The sequence below is a fragment of the Hyla sarda genome, chromosome 4 (genome assembly GCF_029499605.1).
Source record: "Hyla sarda isolate aHylSar1 chromosome 4, aHylSar1.hap1, whole genome shotgun sequence".
Classification (NCBI taxonomy): Eukaryota; Metazoa; Chordata; class Amphibia; order Anura; family Hylidae; genus Hyla; species Hyla sarda.
Window position 1 is genome coordinate 325495438 of NC_079192.1, and position 24041 is coordinate 325519478.

At 46.3% G+C, this 24041-nt stretch overlaps 1 protein-coding gene across 6 annotated transcripts in view; it reads left to right on the forward strand.

The window, feature by feature from the left end:
- Window positions 1-19862: 19862 nt before the first annotated feature.
- Window positions 19863-24041, forward strand: part of SIMC1 (SUMO interacting motifs containing 1) — a 72483-nt gene continuing 68304 nt past the window's right edge. The window contains exons 1-2 of one of the 6 annotated variants that reach the window (XM_056574979.1): window positions 20371-20470; window positions 22709-22880. In XM_056574979.1, the coding sequence (XP_056430954.1) occupies window positions 22737-22880 (144 nt within the window). In that variant the 5' untranslated portion in view covers window positions 20371-20470; window positions 22709-22736. The other 5 variants (XM_056574980.1, XM_056574985.1, XM_056574984.1 and 2 more) reach the window with 5 other exon arrangements.

The window sequence follows — 24041 nt, forward strand, 5'->3', positions numbered from 1 at the left end:
AAAATTCGGAATCCTCTGCCAAATCCCCATTCTTTGTGGTGTACGGCCTTCACCCTCTGCCCCTCCACCCCATTCCCACTTCTTCTGGACTTCCTGCTGTAGATGAAGTAACCCGGGATTTCTCTGTTATTTGGAAGGAGACTCAAAAGTCGCTCCTACTGGCCTCGTCTCGTATGAAGAGACATGCAGATAAGAAGAGAAGGACTCCTCCTGTCTTCGCTCCTGGGGACAAAGTGTGGCTCTCTGCCAAATATATCCGGTTTCGTGTTCCTAGCTACAAGCTGGGTCCACGTTACCTTGGACCATTGAAAGTCAAGAGTCAAATTAATTCTGTCTCCTACAAACTTCTTCTTCCTCCTTCTCTTTGTATTCCTAACTCCTTTCATGTTTCCCTTCTCAAACCTCTCGTTCTTAACCGCTTTTCCCCCAAGGTCACTGCTCCTGCTCCTGTCTCTGGCTCCTCTGATGTCTTCACGGTAAAAGAAATCCTCGCCTCCAAGGTAGTCAGAGGTTAAAAAAAAATTCTCGTTGACTGGGAGAATTGTGGCCCCAAAGAGAGGTCTTGGTAGCCCGAGGATAATATCCTCGACAAGGAACTCATCCATGGGTTCCTGGGCTTCAAAAAGAGGGGGAGACCAAAGGGGGGGGGGGGTACTGTTACGCCAAGCACTCCGGGTCCCTGCTCCTCCCCGGAGCGGTCACGGCGTTCGTTTCTGTACAGCGCCCTGGTCAGACCCTCTGACCGGGAGCGCTGCACTGGTGTCACCGGAGGGGATGCAATCCACGTAGCGGGACACGCTCCCGCCCGCGGGTCGCATCCCAATCTCCTCACCTGCCCCGTCCTCTTGCTGTTCTGTCCCGGCGCGCGCGGCCCCGATCTCTAGGGCGCGCGCCGGCTCTCTGAAATTTAAAGGGCCAGTGCCCCATTAATTGGTGCCTGGCCCAATCAGTACCTACACCTGCGCCATTTGTATAAAAACCCACTTCCCTTCCTGTCCTTGCCGGATCTTGTTGCCTTGTGCCCTGTGAAAGCGTTTAGTGTGTTCCCAAGCCTGTTTACCCAGACCTTCTGCTGTTGCCCCTGACTACGACTCTTGCTGCCTGCCCTGACCTTCTGCTATGTCCGACCTTGCTCTTGCCTAGTCCCTGTGTACCGCGCCTGTCTCAGCTGTCAGCTGGGGTTGAGTCGCTATCGGGTGGAACGACCTTGGGGTTACCTGCCGCTGCAAGTCCATCCCGCTTTGCGGCGGGCTCTGGTGAAAACCAGTAACCACTTAGACTCCGTTCCCCTGGTACGGCTCACGCCATCACCCCACTTACACAGAGGATCCACCACCAGTGTCCTCGCTGCATACCAGTCCGGATCCTGACATAAGCTTTGATTTTGCTGTATGCTGTTCCACTGAATTTAGGGGTATGTTTAGGTTCAGTAGTCATGTAGGATTGATAAGCTCAGAGTTGGATTAACTCACGGTTTAGAAGGCTGCTGAAGTTGAAGGCTTCAGGCCTAACTTGGCTTGAAGAATTGTACAGAGTTGTGCTTGCTTTCATATCCCGAGGAAAAAGAGAGAGAATATTGGATACAGCGCCCTTATATACTGAAGGAGCAGGATCAAAGCTTATTGGTTCCCAGACCTGTCGGTCCTGACCCAAAGCATTATGGTCACATCAAATGACCCCATCACATGACCCAATGGTCCTTGAACCTTGCATAACACAATTCACTAGTGATCACATGACCTAAGGTCCTGTACATTTATTACACTATGACAGAATATATTAAATATATACAATTTTGAATAGCATTATGAGGCGACTAGGGGTTAACCCACCAGGAGAGCCCCGAATGCATGGAGGAACTCTGACTGTGGGGACTTATGACAAAGGTACGGGAGTGGGGGCGTGTAGCTGCATATACATATGGGAAAGAGGGGGGGGGGTGTATCTGCATATACCTATGGGAAAGGGGGGTGTAACTGCATATACCTATGGGGAAGAGGGGGCAGGGGTGTAGCTGCATATACATATGGGGGGGGGTGTAACTGCATATACACCTATAGGAAAGAGGGGGGGGTGTAACTGCATATACCTATGGGTAAGGGGGGGGTGTAACTGCATATACCTACGGGAAAGAGGGGGGGTGTATCTGCATATACCTATGTGAAAGGGGGGGTGTAACTGCATATACCTATGGGAAAGAGGGGGGGGTGTAACTGCATATACCTATGGGAAAGAGGGGGGGTGTAACTTCATATACCTATGGGAAAGAGGGGGGGTGTAACTGCATATACCTATGGGAAAGAGGGGGGGTGTAACTGCATATACCTATGGGAAAGAGGGGGGGGGGTGTAACTGCATATACCTATGGGAAAGGGGGGGTGTAACTGCATATACCTATGGGAAAGAGGGGGGTACAACTGCATATACCTATGGGAAAGGGGGGGTGTAACTGCATATACCTATGGGAAAGAGGGGGGGTGTAACTGCATATACCTATGGGAAAGAGGGGGGTGTAACTGCATATACCTATGGGAAAGGGATACCTATGGGAAAGGGGGGGGTGTAACTGCATATACCTATGGGAAAGGGGGGGTGTAACTGCATATACCTATGGGAAAGGGGGGATGTAACTGCATATACCTATGGGAAAGAGGGGGGGATGTAACTGCATATACCTATGGGAATGAGGGGGGGGGGTGTAACTGCATATACCTATGGGAAAGGGGGATGTAACTGCATATACCTATGGGAAAGAGGGGGGGATGTAACTGCATATACCTATGGGAAAGAGGGGGGTGTAACTGCATATACCTATGGGAAAGAGGGGGGTGTAACTGCATATGCCTATGGGTTAGAGGGGGGGGGTAACTCTGCCTATACTAATGGGGATAGGGGAGTAAAGGGGGGGGTAACTGCCTATACCAATGGGGAAGAGGGGGGTAACTCTGCCTATACCAATTGGGAAGAGGGGGGGGGGGAAATCTGCCTATACCTATGGGAAAAAAAGGGGTTTAACTCTGCCTATACCTATGGGAAACGGGGGGAGGGGGTTTGTAACTCTGCCTATACCTATGGGGAAAGGGGGTGGGGGGACTCTGCTGCCTATACCTAAGGAGAAAGGGGGGTTAACTCTGTTCCTATACCTATTGGGAAGGGGGTTTAACTCTGCTGCCTATACCTACAGGGAAGGGGGGCTATCTAACTTTATACCTGGATGCCTACCTACTTACCTACATACCCAGCTACCTAACAATGTACATACCTGGCCTTCATACATGGCTGCCTAACTACCTAGCTAGCCCCCTACCTACCTAACTTGTCACCTACCTACATATCTGGCTTCCTGATCTACCTTCCTAGTTACCTATTTACCTGGCTACCTACCTACATGCCGTTTACTGTGCAGGACACCAAGGAGGGCATTATTACAGTTTGTGGGCCTATAGATGGAAAGATTGTGTAGAGGAGGGGAGGGCACTGGAAAAATGCAGAGTCTGACATGTTTTTCCTGCAGATGTTAGGAGATCCACATGGCGGTCTTATCCAGACGGAGAAGAAAAGGAAAGAGGACGCCGCTGATCAGAAAATACGTAATTGTGAGTCCCAAAATGTAACTACAATCACTTATATGGTGTACAGATCCTGTGTACAGCTGATATCTACCGCCATATGGTCCTGTATATAATCACTTATACAGATCCTTTATAGTATACTGGTCTGTGTATAGTTGTTTTATTCAGTACATTATGGCGGTATTATCCAGTTATTGTGTGGTGGTATATATTTACTCCTTCTATACCAGTATTATTGGTCATGGAAATTTACCCATGTTAAAGTGTTTCTTATATATATATAAATTTTTGTTTATTGTGTGTGGGATTTAGGTGGAATAGGAGCATGGCAGAAGATTGATGAGCTGCAGAGCCTAGTAGGGGCCCTTGCCTTTTTTTGATCCGTGGGCCCTGAGTGTTGTCAGTCCGCTCCTGGGAGGGGGTGTAATTAAGGGGGGGGGAGGAGGGGGTAAATAAGGGGGGGGGGAGGGAGGGGGTAAATAAAGGGGGGGAGGGAGGGGGTAAATAAAGGGGGGGAGGGAGGGGTGTAATTAAGGGGGGTGCGGGTGGATGGGTGCCAAACAAAGGGTCCGCCAAATGCTCTAGGTACGCCCCTGGGTAAGGGTACCTATACATGAACACCCTTACCTAAGCAAATAAAGGTTATGCAAATAGTACACTTGGGAAAAGTGGTTGGGAAAAATATAGGGTTTTTTTCCCCACCTTAGGTGGTTTATTGTAATTATAAAAATAGTACCCTCCAACCATTGGTCTCTGCAATATTTTTGTTAATACAATTACATAAAGTCACTTACATTTAACGTCTTCACTAAGTGAATGAAAGGGGGCATCTTTTCTGATCTGAGTCGTTCATTTTCTTTTTTTTTTTCACAATATCCGCCCAGGGCATCATGAAGACTTCTCCCTGCCAAGAATTGTCTCCACAGAACCTGTCAGAGCAGCCAGACAAACATTTTTGACTCCTTTCTCAAGCACAATGCCCACCTCTTTACAAACACCCTGTGTGTATTTCATTACACAGTAATATTGCCCACTTTGTGCCCCATAGTTGTAGACCCCCCTTCTCTGTGCCCTCATAGCTGTAGGCTCCACTCTCTGTGCCCCCATAGTTGTAGGCTCCACTCTCTGTGCCCCCATAGTTGTAGGTTCCACTGTCTGTGCCCCCATAGTTGTAGGCTCCACTGTCTGTGCCCCCATAGTTGTAGGTTCCACTGTCTGTGCCCCCATAGTTTTAGGCTCCACTGTCTGTGCCCCCATAGTTGTAGGTTCCACTCTCTTTGCCCCCAAAGTTGTAGGTTCCACTCTCTTTGCCCCATAATTGTAGGCTCCACTCTCTGTGCCTCCATAGTTGTAAGCTCCACTCTCTGTGCCCCCATAGTTGTAGGCTCCACTCTCTGATACCCGCTGCGATCATCCTTCATCCCTGAGATGCGGAGCTTCCTTTCTTTTGCAGAGATGAGGAGCGGCTTTCTTCTGCGCTCGCACCTCTGCACTATAGTCCGGCCGGCCAGTGATGTGAATAAAATTTACATCACTGATTCATATTTCCCGCTGAAAGCCAATCACCGTTCTCAGCGGGAAATATGAATCAGTGATGTGAATTCTATTCACAACACTGGCCGACCAGAGTATAGTGCAGAGATGCGAGCAATATATTCTGCAATAGAAAGGATAATCGCATCGGGTGTCAGGAGTTATTAGTACAAAAAGACAAAAATAGTGAAAAAAGTTAAAAACACACACACACTTTATTAAACACATCATTAAATACATTACTAGTAAAAAGTTTCACTAAATTAATTATAAAAAAAATATATTATTTTTACATTTAAATGGCCCCTTTCTACATTTTTATTATTGGCGGCTACAATTTAAGCTCCCTGCCTGCCCACATAAATTGATCCATGTTTAAAAAATAATGAAAATTGCCACCATCTCCTTTGCTTTATATTATGCTGTTGGTATGTTGCCCTCTTTTTACCTACCCCCTGCAGTTTTTCTTTTTCATTTTTGTCTAGTATTTCCTTCATAATCCTCTTTCAAAGCTTGCTCACTGCACGCATTGTTCATTGGTGCGCCATGCAGCGTGCACAGCGCTTGCTCCCATCTGTCTGATTGACAGGCAGGAAGCTGTGCTGTGCTCGTCAGTGTCCAGGTTGCACTATGAGAGTTAGGACTCATGCATGAGTCTGAACTCTATGAGAGACTTGTGGCCAGGACATGTAGGGAGACTCCTAGTGGTCAGTTTTTACAAGTCAAAATAAATATATAAATATATATTTTAATGACATGGTATTAGAAAGTTGTTACATTTTTTTCCATCATTACTGCATCCTTTTTTTTTTTTTTGTAGACAACAAATTTTGGAAAAAACGCCAAAGGGGACAAAAATGCAATTTCCACTCAAAGGCAAAAATGCCAGAAAAAAACAAAATGCAGGGAAAATCAGTGGCAGTTTTTCTGCCAGTTAAAAAAAAAAAAAAAACCTAGTAGAAATCTAGCCTAAGGCTAAATTCCAGGAAAAACTGCCAGAAAAACTGCCACACCGTTTTTCTGGTGTTTTTTCTGGCGTTTTTCCTGGTATGTGGAAACAGCCAAATTTGTACCCTGTGGCAGTTTTTCAATGTTTTCAGGGTACCACTCTGTGGATGCTGAGCATCCGATCCACACAGTGTTGGGAGGTGAGTGGTGATGTATAGCATCACTACTCATCTCCCCCAGCCGTATAGTATACAGGGGTGCATAGTGTACCTGTATATACTATACAGGAGCCAGGAATCCTGTCACCTATAGCCCCTTTATACACTATATACAGCTATCTATACATAGCTGTATATAGTGTATACAGGAGGCAAGGTCCGCTTACCTCCCTCGCTCCCTGTCCCCGCCAGGTCCGTGTAGCTCTGCCCCTAGTGATGACGTTATTAGGGGGGGCGGAGCTACAGACAGGAGCCAGGCTGGTAAGGGTGTGAGGCTCTTTTCACATTTATGTTTTGTATAATGTGAACAGACCCTTCTGCCAGTGTCCTCCCAGACAGGGAGACTCCAGCTGTTGCTAAACTACAACTCCCAGCATGCCCAGACAGCCAAAGGCTGTCTGGACATGCTGGTAGTTGAAGTTTTGCAACAATTGGAGGCTCTTTTTTTGGGAAGACATTGCATTACGGGCGCTCTCCCCAGCGGAGAGCGCTAAAAATGTTCTAACCCATTTTTATGTTTCTTTTTTCTTCTCATTTCAGATCCGTGTATGCAGATGATTACGGCGGATGCGATGGATTACTGCGGATAAACTGGATTTTTTTCCTTTTAATAAAATGGTTAAGGAGGGCTGTGGGGGAGTGTTTTTTTTAGAATAAAATAATTTTTCCAATGCGTCGTGTTTATTTTTAAATTACATTTTCAGGCATAGTAGTGGAATTTGTCTTATTGACAGAATCCATTACGAAGCCAGGGCTTAGCGTTAGCCCCAAAAACAGCTAGCACTAACCCCTAATTATTACCCCGGTACCCACTGCCACAGGGGTGCCGAGAAGAGCCGGTACCAGCGTCAAAAATGGCACTCATATGCCTAGGTGGTAACAGGCTGGCGTTATTTAGGCTGGAGGTCCTCCATCACCCGGGTAATGTAAGGGTGTTGCTGCTTGGTTGGTATCTGGCTGAGAATAAAAATGTGGGGAACCCTATGTGTTTTTATTTATTTATGAAAAAAATGCATAGAGTTCTCCGCATTTTTATTCACAGCCAAATACCAACCAAGCAGCAACAGCCTGATGTTACCAGGGTGGGCGAGGACCATTGTTACTTGCCCTCCCCAGCCTAAATAACACCAGCCTGTTACCGCCTAGGCCCAGGAGTGGAATTTTTGACGTTTCGGGACTGTTGGTACCGGCTCTTCCCAGCACCCCTGTGGCGGTGGGTACCGAGGTAATAAGTGGGGGTTAGCGCTAGCTGTTTTTGTGGCAAAACGCTAAGCCCTGTCCTTTATTAAAAGGAAAAAAATCCAGTTAATCCGCAGTAGTCTGCCGAATCCGCCAGAGTCCTCTGCATACAATGTTCTGAAACAAGAAGAAGAAAAAAACACAAAGAATTGGTTAGGATATTATTGCAATGTCTTCCCAAACAGGGAGCCTTCAATTGTTGCAAAACTACAACTCCCAGCATGCCCATGTGGTGGTCCAGTACAGGAGTTATACCCCTGTACCCTTGCTGCCCTGTCAGACAGCCTCCCTGTAGTGTCCCCTGGGCCCCCAACACCTGTCCCCTTATGTATATATATATATATATATATATATATATATATATATATATATTTTATTTATATATATATATATATATATATATATATATATCTATATGTATTATTGCTTTAAGAAATGTTAACATGTGATCACCAGTTGTCATGTGAGTGTAACCCCGTAAGGTATCAGTGACCATGTGACCTAAGAGGCTTCCTGCTAGTCTCCCCCATATAAGCCCTGGGTGGAGCTTCTCTCTCTTTGAGCTCTGCTCTTCTGCTAAGCTGAGGTCCAGTGCAGTCGTGCATAGTGTGTGTATCCAGAGTGTTGGAGACCTCAAAGTCAAGTCCTGCAGCCACCATCAAGTCAAGTAAGTTAAAGTCACAGCTTTAAGAGTCAAGTCAGTACCTGTCATCTGTCAAGTCAGCTTGGTCTGCATTCAGTTGTGCAGTCCTACTACAAGTCCTAGCAAACCCTTAACCCCTTAACGACCACTGCCGTAAATGTACGTCCTAGTTTGGCGGTACTTCGCGCACCAAGACGTACATTTACGTCCTGTGTATGACCGTGAGCATCGGAGCGGTGCTCGCATCATACACGGCAGGTTCAGGCTGCTACCAGCAGCCGGGGACCCGCCGGTAATGGCCCACATCCACAATCGCGCGGATGTCCACCATTAACCCCTCAGATACTGTGATCAATACTGTGATCAGTGCGGTACTTTAAATGGATGATCGGATCGCCCGCAGCACTGCCGTGGCAATCCCCAAAAAGCATAACATTTTTTCAAAAATAAACATATTTGGTATTGCCGAGTGCGTAAATGTCCGAACTATCAAATTATAATGTTAATGATACCGTATGTTGAATGACGTAAACGTAAAAAATAAAAAAAGGCCAAAAATGCTGCTTTTTTGTCACATTTTATTCAAAAAAAATTATTAAAAAATTATCTAAAAGTTTTGTATATGCAAATGTGGTATTGATAAAAAGTACAGACGACGGTGCAAAAATTAGCCCCCATACCGCCCTATATATGGAAAAATAAAAAAGTTATAGGTGGTCAAAATAGGGCAATTTTAGATTACTGATTTTGTACAAACAGTTTTTGATTTTTTTTTAAGCGGAACAAAAATATAAAAGTATCTAGCCATGGGTATTATTTTAATCGTATTTACCCACAGAATAAAGAACACATGTAATTTTTACCGTAAAGTGTACGGTGTGAAGACAAAATCCTCCAAAATGTGCTATATTTTGGTTTTCATTTAAATTTCCTCCCTAAAAATATTTTTTTTGGGTTCGCAGTACATTTTATGGTAAAATGAGAGGTTTCATTACAAAGTAAAATTGGTCACGCAAAAAACTAGCCCTTATTTGGGTCTGTAGATGGAAATATAAAAGAGTTATGGATTTTAGAAGGCGAGGAGGAAAAAACGAAAACGCAAAAATAAAACTGGCCTGGTCCTTAAATGGGCACTGTCATGAAATAAAAAAAATTGATATGTTGTAGTACTTAAGTACTACAACATATCTCTAATATAGGAAATAATAATGTTTCACTAGCACTGGATGGGATAGAGTATATCTGCACCTGACAACTGCTGCTACACTATAAATACGTTGCGCTGTAAATACGTATTAAATAAATAAACAATATAAAAGTATATGCATATAGTGTGCGCTGTTTATGGTACACTTAACATAAATGAAGCATATATCACGTACCTATATTTAGTGCAATGAAGAAAAAATAGGCTAGTGGTATACACTTTCTGATGTTTTTACATTGAATTAAGTGATGTCACTAAATGAGGAAATCTTATAATAGTGTTATAAGGAGCACAGCGTTATGTGCTTCGTTAGTCCCCTTTTGGCTCCCGGATACCTGTATCCTGCCGTGCGATGTTTCCGTGTGGGCTCCGATTGTGGGTCCTACAGCAGTTGCGAATCTGATTACCTCCTTAGACTCCCGATGTTGTCCGGTTAGTTGTTGGTAGCGTGGAGAGCAGCGGGAGCGCGCCCCGGCCGTTGGCGCCTCAACCAAACTGCTTGCACGCTACGGGATGAATAAAGTTGTAGTTGGTTTGGCCTAGTGACGTCACTAATGGTGCCGAAGTATCCCAAAAAAAACTATCGGCGCGTTTTGGATACGGACGGTTTCCTTCGTCTGGATAGCTGCCGTGGGTTCATTCATCCTAAATGGCCACATCGGGAGTGCAATGGAGGAGATCAGCGCTATCCTATAGGAGTTCAGTCAGTTATATTAAGAGTTCTTTAAGGATATCTTCAAAGTGGAAAAAAGGATATTTTGAAAACTGTTTTGAAAAATGTTTTAATTGTTCTATAAAAATGCAAACAGTTCTAGCTCTGCATTCAGTCCATTAGGGGCTAGAGAATTTAAATTAAAAATCCATTTGGTCTCTGCTCTGGATAATTGGGAGATATAATTACCTCCCCTCCAGTGGGGGATGATTTTTTCTATAGCAAAAAAACTCGAACTTTTTGCAGATTGATTATGCCTCTGTTTATAATGAAAGGATAAGGGGTGGCCCTCATGGCCACGCTGGATGTTGTATATATGTTCTTTGATCCTGATTCCCAACTGCCTTTTTGTGCGCCCTACATATATTTTATTGCAGGGGCACCGAATTGCGTATATCACACCCTGAGTCTTACAGTGAATATGGCTCCTAATTTTATATTCGGTTCCATCTTGTTCATTTTTCACACTGGTTACAGGGTGACGGTTTTCCATAGTTTTACAAGCAGGACACATCTTGCATGGAAAAAAAACATTTTTCAGGGCTAGAAAATTTGCTCCTCCTTTAGTCTGTTCTTTGTTATTATCTATAGTTTTATTACGTACTGTGGGCGCTATTTTATTCCCAATATTTTAGGCCTTTTTATAGACAAAAGACGGATTTTTCGGGAGTATATCGCCCAGAATTTTATCCTCTAGTAAAATGTTCCAGTAATTTTTTACTATTTTCTGAAAGGTAGAACTCTGTTTGTTGTACTGTGTTATTATTGGTTTTCTTGTTGTTTATTTAATTGTTTCTTGTTTCACCACCAGAAACAGCCTTATCAGCATCGCTTGCTGGACCTGCGGCAACGCTGGAAGAGGATTGTGAGGAAGAGGAGTGTTACGCCGAGCGCTCCGGGTCCCCGCTCCTCCCTGGAGCGCTCACGGCGTTCTCCTGTTCGCAGCGCCCCGGTCAGACCCGCTGAATGGGTGCGCTGCGATAATGTCCCCAGCTGGGATGCGATTCGCGATGCGGGACGCGCCCGCTCGCGGTGCGCATTCCGACCCGCTTACCAGACTCGTTCCCCGTCTGTGCTGTCCCGGCGCACACGGTCCTGCTCCATAGGGCGCGCGCGGCCCCGCACCCTAGGGCGCGCGCGCCGGGTCTTTGCATTTTAAAGGGCCGGTGCGCCACTGATTGGCGCATGGGTTTTAATTAGTGTCTTCACCTGTGCAATTCCCTATAATACCTCACTTCCCCTGCACTTCCTTGCCGGATCTTGTTGCCATTGTGCCAGTGAAAGCGTTCCTTGTGTGTTCCTAGCCTGTGTTCCAGACCTCTTGCCGTTGCCCCTGACTACGATCCTTGCTGCCTGCCCTGACCTTCTGCTACGTCCGACCCTGCTCTTGTCTAATTCCTTGTACCGCGCCTATCTCAGCAGTCAGAGAGGTTGAGCCGTTGCCGGTGGATACGACCTGGTTGCTACCGCCGCTGCAAGTCCATCCTGCTTTGCGGCGGGCTCTGGTGAAAACCAGTAGCAACTTAGAACCGGTCCACCGACACGGTCCACGCCAATCCCTCTCTGACACAGAGGATCCACCTCCAGCCTGCCGAATCCTGACAGTAGATCCGGCCATGGATCCCGCTGAGGTCCCGCTGCCAGTTGTTGCTGACCTTACCACGGTGGTCGCCCAGCAGTCGCAACAGATAGCGCAACAAGGCCACCAGCTGTCTCAACTGACTGTGATGCTACAGCAGCTTCTACCACAGCTTCAGCAACCATCTCCTCCGCCAGCTCCTGCACCTCCTCCGCAGCGAGTGGCCGCATCCAGCCTCCGTTTATCATTGCCGGACAAGTTTGATGGGACTCTAAACCTTGCTGTGGTTTTCTCTCGCAATGTTCCCTGCATTTGGAGATGATGTCGGACCAATTTCCAACTGAAAGGTCAAAGGTGGCTTTCGTGGTCAGCCTTCTGTCTGGGAAAGCCCTGTCATGGGCCACACCGCTCTGGGACCGCAATGATCCTGTCACTGCCTCAGTACACTCTTTCTTCGCGGAGATTCGAAGTGTCTTCGAGGAACCAGCCCGAGCCTCTTCTGCCGAGACTGCCCTGCTGAACCTGGTCCAGAGTAATTCTTCTGTGGGGCGAGTACGCCATCCAATTCCGTACTCTCGCCTCCGAATTGTCCTGGAATAACGAGGCCCTCTGCGCGACCTTCAAAAAAGGCCTATCCAGTAACATCAAAGATGTGCTGGCCGCACGAGAAATCCCTGCTAACCTGCATGAACTTATTTATCTGGCCACCCGCATTGACATGCGTTTTTCCGAAAGGCGTCAGGAGCTCCGCCAGGATATGGACTTTGTTCGCACGAGGCGGTTTCTCTTCCCGGCTCCTCTCTTCTCTGGTCCGCTGCAATCTGTTCCTGTGCCTTCCGCCGTGGAGGCTATGCAAGTAGACCGGTCTCGCCTGACACCTCAAGAGAGGACACGCCGCCGCATTGAGAACCTATGCCTGTACTGTGCCAGTACCGAACACTTCTTGAAGGATTGTCCTTTCCGACCTCCACGTCAGGAAAGACGCACTCCGACTCCGCACAAAGGTGTGACAGCTCTAGGTGTGAACTCTGCTTCTCCACGTCTTACTGTGCCTGTGCGGATTTCTTCTTCTACCTTCTCCTTCTCAGCTGTGGCCTTCTTGGATTCCGGATCTGCAGGAAATTTTATTTTGGCCTCTTTCGTTAACAGGTTCAACATCCCAGTGACCAGTCTCGTCAGACACCTCTACATAGCCTCTGTTAATGGTGAAAGATTGGACTGTACTGTGCGTTACCGCACGGAACCCCTCTTAATGTGCATTGGAGCCCATCATGAAAAGATTGAATTTCTTGTCCTCTCTAACTGCACTTCTGAAATTCTTCTTGGACTACCTTGGCTTCAACGCCATTCCCCTACCCTCGATTGGACCACCGGGGAAATCAAGAACTGGGGTAATACTTGCCACAAAAAGTGTCTTATGTCTGCTCCCAGTCCTGTCAGTCAAAACCCTATGGCTCCTTCGATACCTGGTCTCCCCAAGGCCTATCTGGACTATGCTGATGTTTTTTGCAAAAAACAAGCAGAGACTTTGCCTCCTCACAGGCCTTATGACTGTCCTATTGATCTCCTCCCTGGTACTACTCCACCCCGGGGCAGAATCTATCCCCTGTCTGCTCCGGAAACACAAGCTATGACGGAGTACATCCAAGAAAATGTAAAAAGGGGATTTATCCGCAAGTCTTCTTCCCCTGCTGGAGCTGGATTCTTCTTCGTCTCCAAAAAAGACGGCTCCTTACGACCATGCATTGATTACCGCGGTCTTAATAAAATCACTATAAAAAACCGCTATCCTCTACCTCTTATCTCGGAACTCTTTGACCGCCTACGTGGCGCCAACATCTTTACCAAATTGGATTTAAGAGGTGCATATAATCTCATCCGCATCAGGGAGGGGGACGAGTGGAAGACCGCATTTAACACCAGAGATGGACACTTTGAATATTTGGTTATGCCTTTTGGGCTTTGCAACGCCCCTGCCGTCTTCCAGGACTTTGTAAATGAAATTTTTCGTGATCTTTTATATACCTGTGTTGTGGTCTACCTGGACGATATTTTGATTTTTTCTTCCAACCTAGAAGAACACCGCCGGCATGTCCGCATGGTTCTTCAGAGACTTCGGGACAATCAGTTATATGCCAAAATGGAAAAATGTATTTTCGAATGTCAATCTCTTCCCTTCCTAGGATATTTAGTCTCTGGCCAGGGACTCCAAATGGACCCGGACAAACTATCAGCCGTATTGGATTGGCCACGCCCCTCCGGACTCCGAGCTATCCAACGTTTCTTGGGGTTTGCCAATTACTACAGACAGTTTATTCCACATTTTTCCACTATTGTGGCCCCAATTGTGGCCCTAACCAAGAAAAACGCCAACCCTAAGTCCTGGCCTCCTCAAGCGGAAGAGGCGTTCAACCGTCTCAAAACTGCCTTTTCTTCTGCTCCCGTACTCTCCAGACCTGATCCATCTAAACCCTTCTCACTGGAGGTAGACGCCTCCTCGGTAGGAGCTGGAGCTGTACTCCTACAGAAAAATTCTTCCAGACATGCTGTTATTTGTGGTTTCTTTTCTAGGACCTTCTCTCCGGCGGAAAAAAACTACTCCATTGGGGATCGAGAACTACTGGCCATAAAACTGGCTCACGAGGAATGGAGGCACCTGCTGGAGGGGTCCAAATACCCAGTTATTATATACACCGATCACAAGAATCTCTCTTATCTTCAGTCTGCCCAACGGCTGAACCCTCGCCAGGCTAGGTGGTCGTTGTTCTTTGCCCGTTTTAACTTTTAGATTCATTTTCACCCCGCTGACAAGAACATTAGGGCTGACACTCTCTCTTGTTCCTTGGATGCCTCTGAAATGGAAGCCTCCCCGCAACACATTATTCCTCCTGACTGTCTGATCTCCGCTTCTCCAGCTTCCATCAGACAAACTCCTCCAGGAAAGACCTTCGTCCCTCCACGCCAGCGCCTCAGGATTCTCAGGTGGGGACACTCCTCACACCTCACCGGCCATGCTGGCATCAAGAAATCCGTCCAGCTCATCTCTCGTTTTTATTGGTGGCCTACCCTGGAAACAGATGTTGCTGATTTTGTTCGGGCTTGTACAGTCTGTGCCCGGGACAAGACTCCTCGCCAGAAGCCTGCCGGTCTCCTCCATCCTCTGCCTGTTCCTGAGCGACCATGGTCTCAGATTGCTATGGACTTTATTACAGACTTACCTTTATCCCATGGCAACACAGTTATTTGGGTGGTCGTTGATCGTTTTTCTAAGATGGCACATTTTATTCCTCTTCCAGGTCTTCCTTCTGCGCCTCAGTTGGCGAAACAATTTTTTGTGCACATTTTTCGCCTTCACAGGCTTCCCACGCATATCGTCTCGGATAGAGGGGTTCAATTTGTGTCAAAATTCTGGAGGGTCCTCTGTAATCAGCTTAAAATCAAATTAAACTTCTCGACTTCTTATCATCCCCAATCCAATGGGCAAGTGGAAAGAGTTAATCAGGTTCTTGGTGACTATTTGCGACATTTTGTTTCCTCCCGCCAGGATGACTGGGCCGATCTCCTACCATGGGCCGAATTCTCGTACAATTTCAAAGTCTCTGAGTATTCTGGTAAATCCCCATTCTTTGTGGTGTACGGCCGTCACCCTCTCCCCCCCCTCCCCACTCCCATGCCTTCTGGTTTGCCCGCTGTTGATGAGGTGGCTCGGGACTTCTCCACCATCTGGAAAGAGACTCAAAAATCTCTCCTACAGGCCTCATCCCGGATGAAGAAACATGCCGACAAAAAAAGAAGAACTCCTCCTGTCTTTTCTTCTGGAGACAAAGTGTGGCTCTCCGCCAAGTATGTCCGCTTTCGTGTCCCCAGTTATAAACTGGGACCACGTTATCTTGGTCCTTTTAAAGTCAAATGCCAAATCAACCCTGTCTCCTACAAACTCCTTCTTCCTCCTTCTCTCCGTATTCCTAATGCTTTTCATATCTCTCTCCTTAAACCACTCATCCTTAACCGCTTCTCTCCTAAGGTTGTTGCTCCTACTCCTGTCTCCGGGTCCTCTGACATCTTCTCGGTTAAAGAAATTCTGGCATCCAAGACGGTCAGAGGTAAAAAAAAAAATTCTTGTAGATTTGGAGAATTTGAAGACCCAAGGGGGGGGGGGGGGGGTACTGTTACGCTGAGCGCTCCGGGTCCCGGCTCCTCCCCGGAGCGCTCACGGCGTTCTCCTGTTCGCAGCGCCCCAGTCAGACCCAGACCATGTCCCCAGCCGGGATGCGATTTGCGATGCGGGACCCGCCCGCTCGCGGTGCGCATTCCGACCCGCTTACCAGACTCGTTCCCCGTCTGTGCTGTCCCGGCGCGCACGGCCCCGCTCCATAGGGCGCGTGCGCGCCGGGTCTTTGCGATTTAAAGGGCCGGTGCGCCACTGAACTTCTGGCCTGTCCCGCTTCAAGTGTCCTGTCAGAAAGGACCTTTAGTGCAGCAGGAGGTATTGTCACTGAGAAGAGGAGTCGCCTTGGTCAAAAAAGTCTGGATTACCTCACCTTTCTTAAGATGAATGAGGGATGGATCCCAAAGGGACTGACACTGGGCGATACATTTGACTGAACAAGGCCTGATCAGATGAGATGCCTTGGCCTAAAAATGGTCCACACACTGCTGTATTTGAACTCTGAATGCTGGATGACTTGCGTGACTTATACGCCACCAACTAGGGTTCAAGCCGCAATGTTTTAGGGCACTTTCTGCCTGGCAAAACAAACATAAATTTTTCAGGCCGCTGCTACAGCAGCGGCTGCGACAATACCAAATTTTCCAGCCAGGTGTACATGCCTAATTTTTCTGGCCTCTGCTGCTGCACTTGTTATGGTGCTGCAATTTTTATGGCCGCTTCTACAGCTGCGACAATACCAAATTTTCCTGCCAGGTGTACATGCCTAATTTTTCTGGCCTCTGCTGCTGCACTTGTTATGGTGCTGCAATTTTTATGGCCGCTGCTACAGCTGCGACAATACCAAATTTTCCAGCCAGGTGTACATGCCTAATTTTTCTGGCCTAAGCTACTGCACCTTTTCTGGTGCTGCAATTTTTCTGGCTGCTGCTACAGATGCGGCTGCGACAATACCCAATTTTTCATCCATGTGTACATGCCTAATTATTCTGGCCTCTGCTGCTGCAATTGTTATGGTGCTGCAATTTTTATGGCCACTGCTACAGAAGCGGCTGCAACAATACCAAATTTTTCAGGCATGTGTACATGCCTAATTTTTCAGGTACTCTCTGCTGGCATCTCTGTCCATTTTTGCAACCGTGGATATTAGATGTATGCTAAGGGTATGTTTCCTCCGTGCAGTTACAATGGCGACAGAAACAGGGTAGCATGGTGGCTCAGAGGTTAGCACTGCTGCCTTGCAGCGCTGGGGCCTGGTTCAAATCCCACTATGTGCTGCCTCAAGGGGGGCTATAACTATGTGCTGCCTAATATGGGGGAATCTTATGTGCTGCCTAAAGGGGAGCTCTAACTATGTGCTGCATAACATGGGGGAATCTATGTGCTACCTAAAGGGGGAATCTAACTATGTGATGCCTAAAGGGGGGATCTAACTATGTGCTGCCTAATATGGGGGAATCTAACTATGTAATGCCTAAAGGGGGGCTCTATGTGCTGCCTAAAGGGGGCTAAAGCACGTTATTCCAAACCATTTAGGAATAATAGTTGATTTATGCCCAGACTCTGCATCAACTATGTAATTTTCCATGGGAGTTTTGCCGTGGATCCCACTCCGGCACGCCACAGTCCAGGTGTTAGTCCCCTTGAAACAACTTTTAAATCACTATTGTGGCCAGAAAGAGTCCCTGTGGGATTTAAAATTCGCCTGCCCATTGAAGTCAATGGTGGTTCGCCCGGTTCGCGAACTTTTGCGGACGTTCGCGAACCGAAAATTTTATGTTCGCGACATCACTAGTCAGGAGTGACACTTGCTGTGATCTGTCTCTTACTGCAGGTACTACTGCTCCCAACATGGAACACACTCTGCTCCATGCTGGGAGCTGTAGTATCTGTACTAATAGACAGAGGGCCCGGGTGTCAATTCTGACACCCATTGCGATCTGTCTATTAATGCAGGTACTACAGCTCCCAGCATGGAGCAGAGTGTGCTCCATGTTGGGAGCAGTAGTACCTACAGTTAAGGTCAGATCACAGCGGGTGTCACTCCTGACACCCGCTGCGATCCTCTGGTATAAGCTATAGAAGTGGGCTGCAGCCGCACTTGTCTGGTCCCCTGTCCTCACTATACTCCGCTGTGATGTGAGGATCTTCACTTCACAGATTCACAGACACCTTCTGGCCAATTACAGCTCTTAGCGGGAAATATGAATCTGTGAAGTGAAGAGAACTTCACATCACATTAAAAATTAATAAAAATTTTGCTCAAAAAAAATTATAAAGTTAAATACAATTTTTTCCATCACTACTGTGCTTTTTTTTTTTTTTAATGGTACCCCACGAAATTTAACAAAGAAAGGTATCTCCATCACTTTTTTGGTTCGTTAAAGTCCAATAAAAAAATGTAACCGCCTGCAAAAACGCCAAAATTAAAACCCACAAGGTGTTTTTCTTGGCTTTTTTTCACTTCCATAGACTTCTATGGGAGGAAAACGCCAAGATTTTCCCGGAAAAAAACGCCATACTCTGAATTTGAGGACTTTTTGAAAACCAGCCACTGAGCCCAAAAAAGCTAAAAAACGCCCAGAGGATTTAAAAAACACCAAAATGAAAAATGCCAAGTGGATCTGGCATTTTGCAGTTCACTATTGACTTGCAGCTAACATCTGGCCACTGCGTTTTTGCAAAGAAAAAACGCTGTGCGGCAAAATCAGTGTTTTTATCTGCGTTTTTCATGAAAAACCTCAGCGAAATTCTAGTCTAGAGGAGTTTTGTGGGACATTATTGGTTGCCTAGCCTTAGGATAGGCCATGAATATCAGCTCGGCAGGGGTGTAAAGTGTTGGACCCCAACAAAGCAGATATTGATGTTTTAATTTGAGGAAGACCCCTTTGAATGGTACATAGAAATTAATGTGTTCATTGTATGGTGGTATGTGGGCCCTATGGAATAGTGGTGTTTGTGTTCTATGCCTATATTTATTCTTCTATAAAATGTTAGACCCCCCCCCAGCTCATGTTGTGTCCAGAAGCCCCTATTTTTAGTAAAAGAAAAGGGACACAGGTGCTTCACAGGGTGTTATCTGTGCAAAATACTAGTAAGTACAGGAAGTATGTATGGTTAGGTTCACACCACGATTTAACCATCCGATTATCGGACTGTAAAATCGGACGAAAAATTGCAAAAAATTGTATACAAATTTCTTTGCTATCTGATTTTAAAATCGCATCCAAAAATCGTACAGATGAAAATTAAATCCGATTTTCAATAAAAATCTAATCCAGTTTTTAAAATTAATATGTATGCCAATGGCAATAAAGTTTTATATATTTGAAGTGTATGTGTTTTGAAGTCTAATGCACATGCATACAAAAAAAATCGTGTGTGATTAATCTGATTAATCGATTCCATGCGATTTACATAGATCATCAATAATGCAAAAAATCGGACACAATTTCGATCCGATTTTGAATCTGGACGAAAAATCATGGTCAACCACGATTTTACCTGCGATCTTAAATCGTGCAAAATCGGATTCGGATCAAAACTGCTGCATGAGAAAAAAAAATAAACAGGTACATACCTTTCTTCGCTCCCCCGGTGCCTCCTGTAACCCGCTCCAGTCTCCGCCGCGATCCTCTTCCTGGTTGCTGGTGGTTGGCGAGTCATACTGCACTCAGCGAATCACCGGCTGCAGCGAAGTCCCGACTCAGCCGCCGATAGGCTGAGCGGCAGGGTGAGAACACTTCAAGACACACAATTCTTCACTACACCGGCACCTGCTGCCGGGGCCGAAAACGTCACACTGCTGCTCAGCCTATGGCCGGCCGGTGCAGTATGACTCGCCGACCATCGGCAACCAGGAAGAGGATCGCGGCGGAGACCGGAGCGGGTTACCGGAGGCACAGAAGGAGCGAAGGAAGGTATGTACCTGTTTATTTTTTTTTTACTGCCGACACTATGGACAATAATTTTCCTATTCCGGAGTTCTCCTTTAATAAATGGATGGTAAAATCTTGATGTGAATGCACCCTAAGTGTTTATTCCCCAGCAGCCTAAGCACGTGGTATGAGACTACCTGAGAACAGGTTAGGTTTCACTTCTATATATGGAAGGATAGAACCACAAGGAAATGTATATAAATACTCCATGGTCCTTGTGTGTAGCTTGCACCAGCTGATGAGGGGGCGGGCACTTTGGAGGCGTGGTCCCATGAGCTGTCCAATCGCGGCGCTCCGCCCGTCTCCTCCTGGTATATCAGCGCACCCTGCGCGCGTCCCCGTTTAGTTGGCGGCAGTAATGGGCGGCCGCTCATTAGGTGGAGCTGTCTGTGTGACTTATGCGGGGCCTCATGTTACTCTGTCTCAGGGAAGTCCAGCATGGACGATGTCATAGTCATAAGCCATTCGGATGAGTCGGAAGAAGACGGGCGAATATGGAGGAAAAGAAAACGTCCGCGCAGCGCCTCACCTGCGCAGGTGGGTAACTCGTGAGGGGGTCACGTGACCTAAGGCGGCCGGTATATATACACGGTTATATAGGTTAGCAGGCTGTGGCGGAGAGGCTGGGTTTGAGGAAATTGAGGAACCGGGTTGGGCTACGTCTGTGAAGTGAAAGTTACCGGCTGTAAACAGGATGAGCGCAGGTCTTCTAGGTGTAGTGTTCATAGCATAGCAGGGTCGGGTTATCTTCAGGGGTCACCCCATTTCTATACTGTGCCTTTATATAATGTGTCCTTCTATATGGAAGGAGACCACTACAAAGACCAGCAACGCCAAGTAGACTCTATAAAGCCCTACAGTCTGATACATTGAGATCTAAGAGATTGTCACTATAGCACGGGCTGGGTTATACATAACCTGTCGCACAACTACAACGTCCAGCATGCCTGGGCAGCCAAAAGCTGGAGGCACGCTGGTTGGCAAACCATGACCTATACCCGCCTCTCCTGGTGCCCACAGCTCTCAATGCCTGCTCCTCACCTGGTGAACAACCCCTTTAACTATTAAGTGACTGCTCCCTAGATCATAGTATTGCTGTAGACTGCAGATAAAGCTCCATAGATCATAGTATTATTGTAGACTGCAGATAAAGCTCTATAGATCAGAGTATTACTGTAGACTGCAGATAAAGCTCCATAGATCAGAGTATTACTGTAGACTGCAGATAATGCTCCATAGATCAGAGTATTACTGTAGACTGCAGATAAAGCTCCATAGATCAGAGTATTACTGTAGACTGCAGATAACGCTCCATAGATCAGAGTATTACTGTAGACTGCAGATAATGCTCCATAGATCAGAGTATTACTGTAGACTGCAGATAAAGCTCCATAGATCAGAGTATTACTGTAGACTGCAGATAAAGCTCCATAGATCAGAGTATTACTGTAGACTGCAGATAAAGCTCCATAGATCAGAGTATTACTGTAGACTGCAGATAAAGCTCCATAGATCAGAGTATTACTGTAGACTGCAGATAAAGCTCCATAGATCAGAGTATTACTGTAGACTGCAGATAAAGCTCCATAGATCAGAGTATTACTGTAGACTGCAGATAAAGCTCCATAGATCAGAGTATTACTGTAGACTGCAGATAAAGCTCCATAGATCAGAGTATTACTGTAGACTGCAGATAAAGCTCCATAGATCAGAGTATTACTGTAGACTGCAGATAAAGCTCCATAGATCAGAGTATTACTGTAGACTGCAGATAAAGCTCCATAGATCAGAGTACTACTGTAGACTGCAGATAAAGCTCCATAGATCAGAGTATTACTGTAGACTGCAGATAAAGCTCCATAGATCAGAGTATTACTGTAGACTGCAGATAAAGCTCCATAGATCAGAGTATTACTGTAGACTGCAGATAACGCTCCATAGATCAGAGTATTACTGTAGACTGCAGATAAAGCTCCATAGATCAGAGTATTACTGTAGACTGCAGATAAAGCTCCATAGATCAGAGTATTACTGTAGACTGCAGATAAAGCTCCATAGATCAGAGTACTACTGTAGACTGCAGATAACGCTCCATAGAGCAGTCTTTTTCGAGGAAGTCTGTGTATCCCAGGCTTTACTAATATGGAATTGGACAAAATAAAACTAAATTCATGTGGTGGACTACACGTCACAGCATTGCCAAGGCACAACACTGAGATTGTGTATACGGTTATGATGTCTTATGGTCCCGTCCTGTTCTGTACCATTAAAGATGACTCTTTTACACCTCTGTATATTTGGGGTTTCTGCTGTAAAGCTTTAGGTTGCTTTAGTTCTTCCGTTCAATCGCATGTTATAAATAACGGGTTAAAACGGCTATTAGAAAAATCCCGTAGACTATAATGGGATTTTCTAACTTGTTAGGGATTTTCTAATGGCAGTTTAACCCTGCGATCGCCCGCTAGTTTATAACTGTGAAAGCAGCCTTAGTTCCAGCAGATCCATTCCCCCCCCCCCCCCCCCCTATGATTACTCACCATACCTTACCTGTGTGGGGCTGAAAGGGGTACTCTGCCCCTAGACATCTTATCCCCTATCCAAAGGGACCCCCGCAATCTCTGTGCAGCACCCAGCGTTTGTTTAGAACGCTGGGTGTTGGGTGGTCGTGACATCATGACCATGCCCCCTCGTGAAGTCAAACAACGCCCCCTCAATGCAAGTCTATGGGAGGGGGTGTTGCCACGCCCCCTCCCATAGACTTGCATTAAGGGGGCGTGGTCGTGATGGCATAACCACCGACGTCCGCTCCAAGCGTTGTGAACAAAATGTTTAGAACGATGGGGCAGCGGAGGTACCCCTTTTAAAGTGCTACTCTGCTGAAGTATTTTGTGTACAACTGCTCAGGGTGTCAATGAATACTTGTAATCTCCTGTTACCCCTCCCGCCATCAGAGCTGCTTGTTCTCTGTACAGACGCAACATGTTGGAAGTGTCTCCTGAGGTGATAAAGACATTCATACTGTATCCTACAACACCTATGAAGTGGTCACAAGTCATTGCAGTTTGGCAGATTTGTCCTTTTACTCGATCAATGAGTTCTGGGCTGTCTCCATGGAGCCACCAGGTACATCAATCCACTTTACAGGTTACATAGTTAGTATGGTCGAAAAAAGACATATGTCCATCAAGTTCAACCAGGGAATTGAAGGGTAGGGGTGTGGCGCGATATTGGGGAAGGGATGGGATTTTATATTTCTTCATAAGCATTAATGTTGTTTTGTTCCAGGAATGTATCTAATCCGGTTTTAAATCTGTAAATTTTTCCTGCGGTGACCAGTTCCTGAGGTAGACTGTTCCATAAGTTCAGTTATCATTGTAAAGAAGGCGTGTCGCCCCTTGAGACTAAACCTTTTCTTCTCCAGATGGAGGGAGTGCCCCCTCGTCCTTTGGAGGGGTTTAACCTGGAACAGTTTTTCTCCATATTTTTTTTATGGGCCATTAATATACTTATATACATTTATCATATCCCCCCTTAAATGTCTCTTCTCAAGACTAAATAATTGTAACTCCTTTAATCGCTCCTCTTGGCTAAGATGTTCCATGCGCCATATTAGTTTAGTCGCGCGTCTCTGCACCCTTTCCAACTCCGCAGTGTCCCTTTTATGAACAGGCGACCAAAACTGAACAGCATATTCCAGGTGAGGCCGTACCAATGCTTTATAAAGGGGGAGTATTATGTCCCTGTCCCTTGAGTCCATGCCTCTTTTGATACATGACAATATCCTGCCGGCTTTGGAAGCAGCAGCCTGACATTGCATGCTATTCTGTAGTCTGTGATCTACAAGTACACCCAGATCCTTCTCTACCAGTGACTCTGCCAGTTTAATCCCCCCTAAGACATACGATGCATGCAGGTTATTAGTACCCAGATGCATAACTTTACATTTATCCACATTGAACCTCATTTGCCAAGTGGATGCCCAGACACTTAGTCTATCCAAGTCATCTTGTAACCTATACACCTCCTCTATAGACTGTACCGTGCTACAAAGCTTGGTGTCATCTGCAAAGATAGAAACAGAGCTGTTAATACCATCCTCTATATCATTGATAAATAAATTAAACAGCGGGCCCAGTACAGAACCTTGGGGTACACCACTAATAACCGGGGACCAATCAGAGTACGAATCATTGACCACCACTCTCTGGGTACGATCCATGAGCCAGTGTTCAATCCAGTTACAAACTAAAATTTCCAAACCCAAAGACCTTAACTTACCTGTCA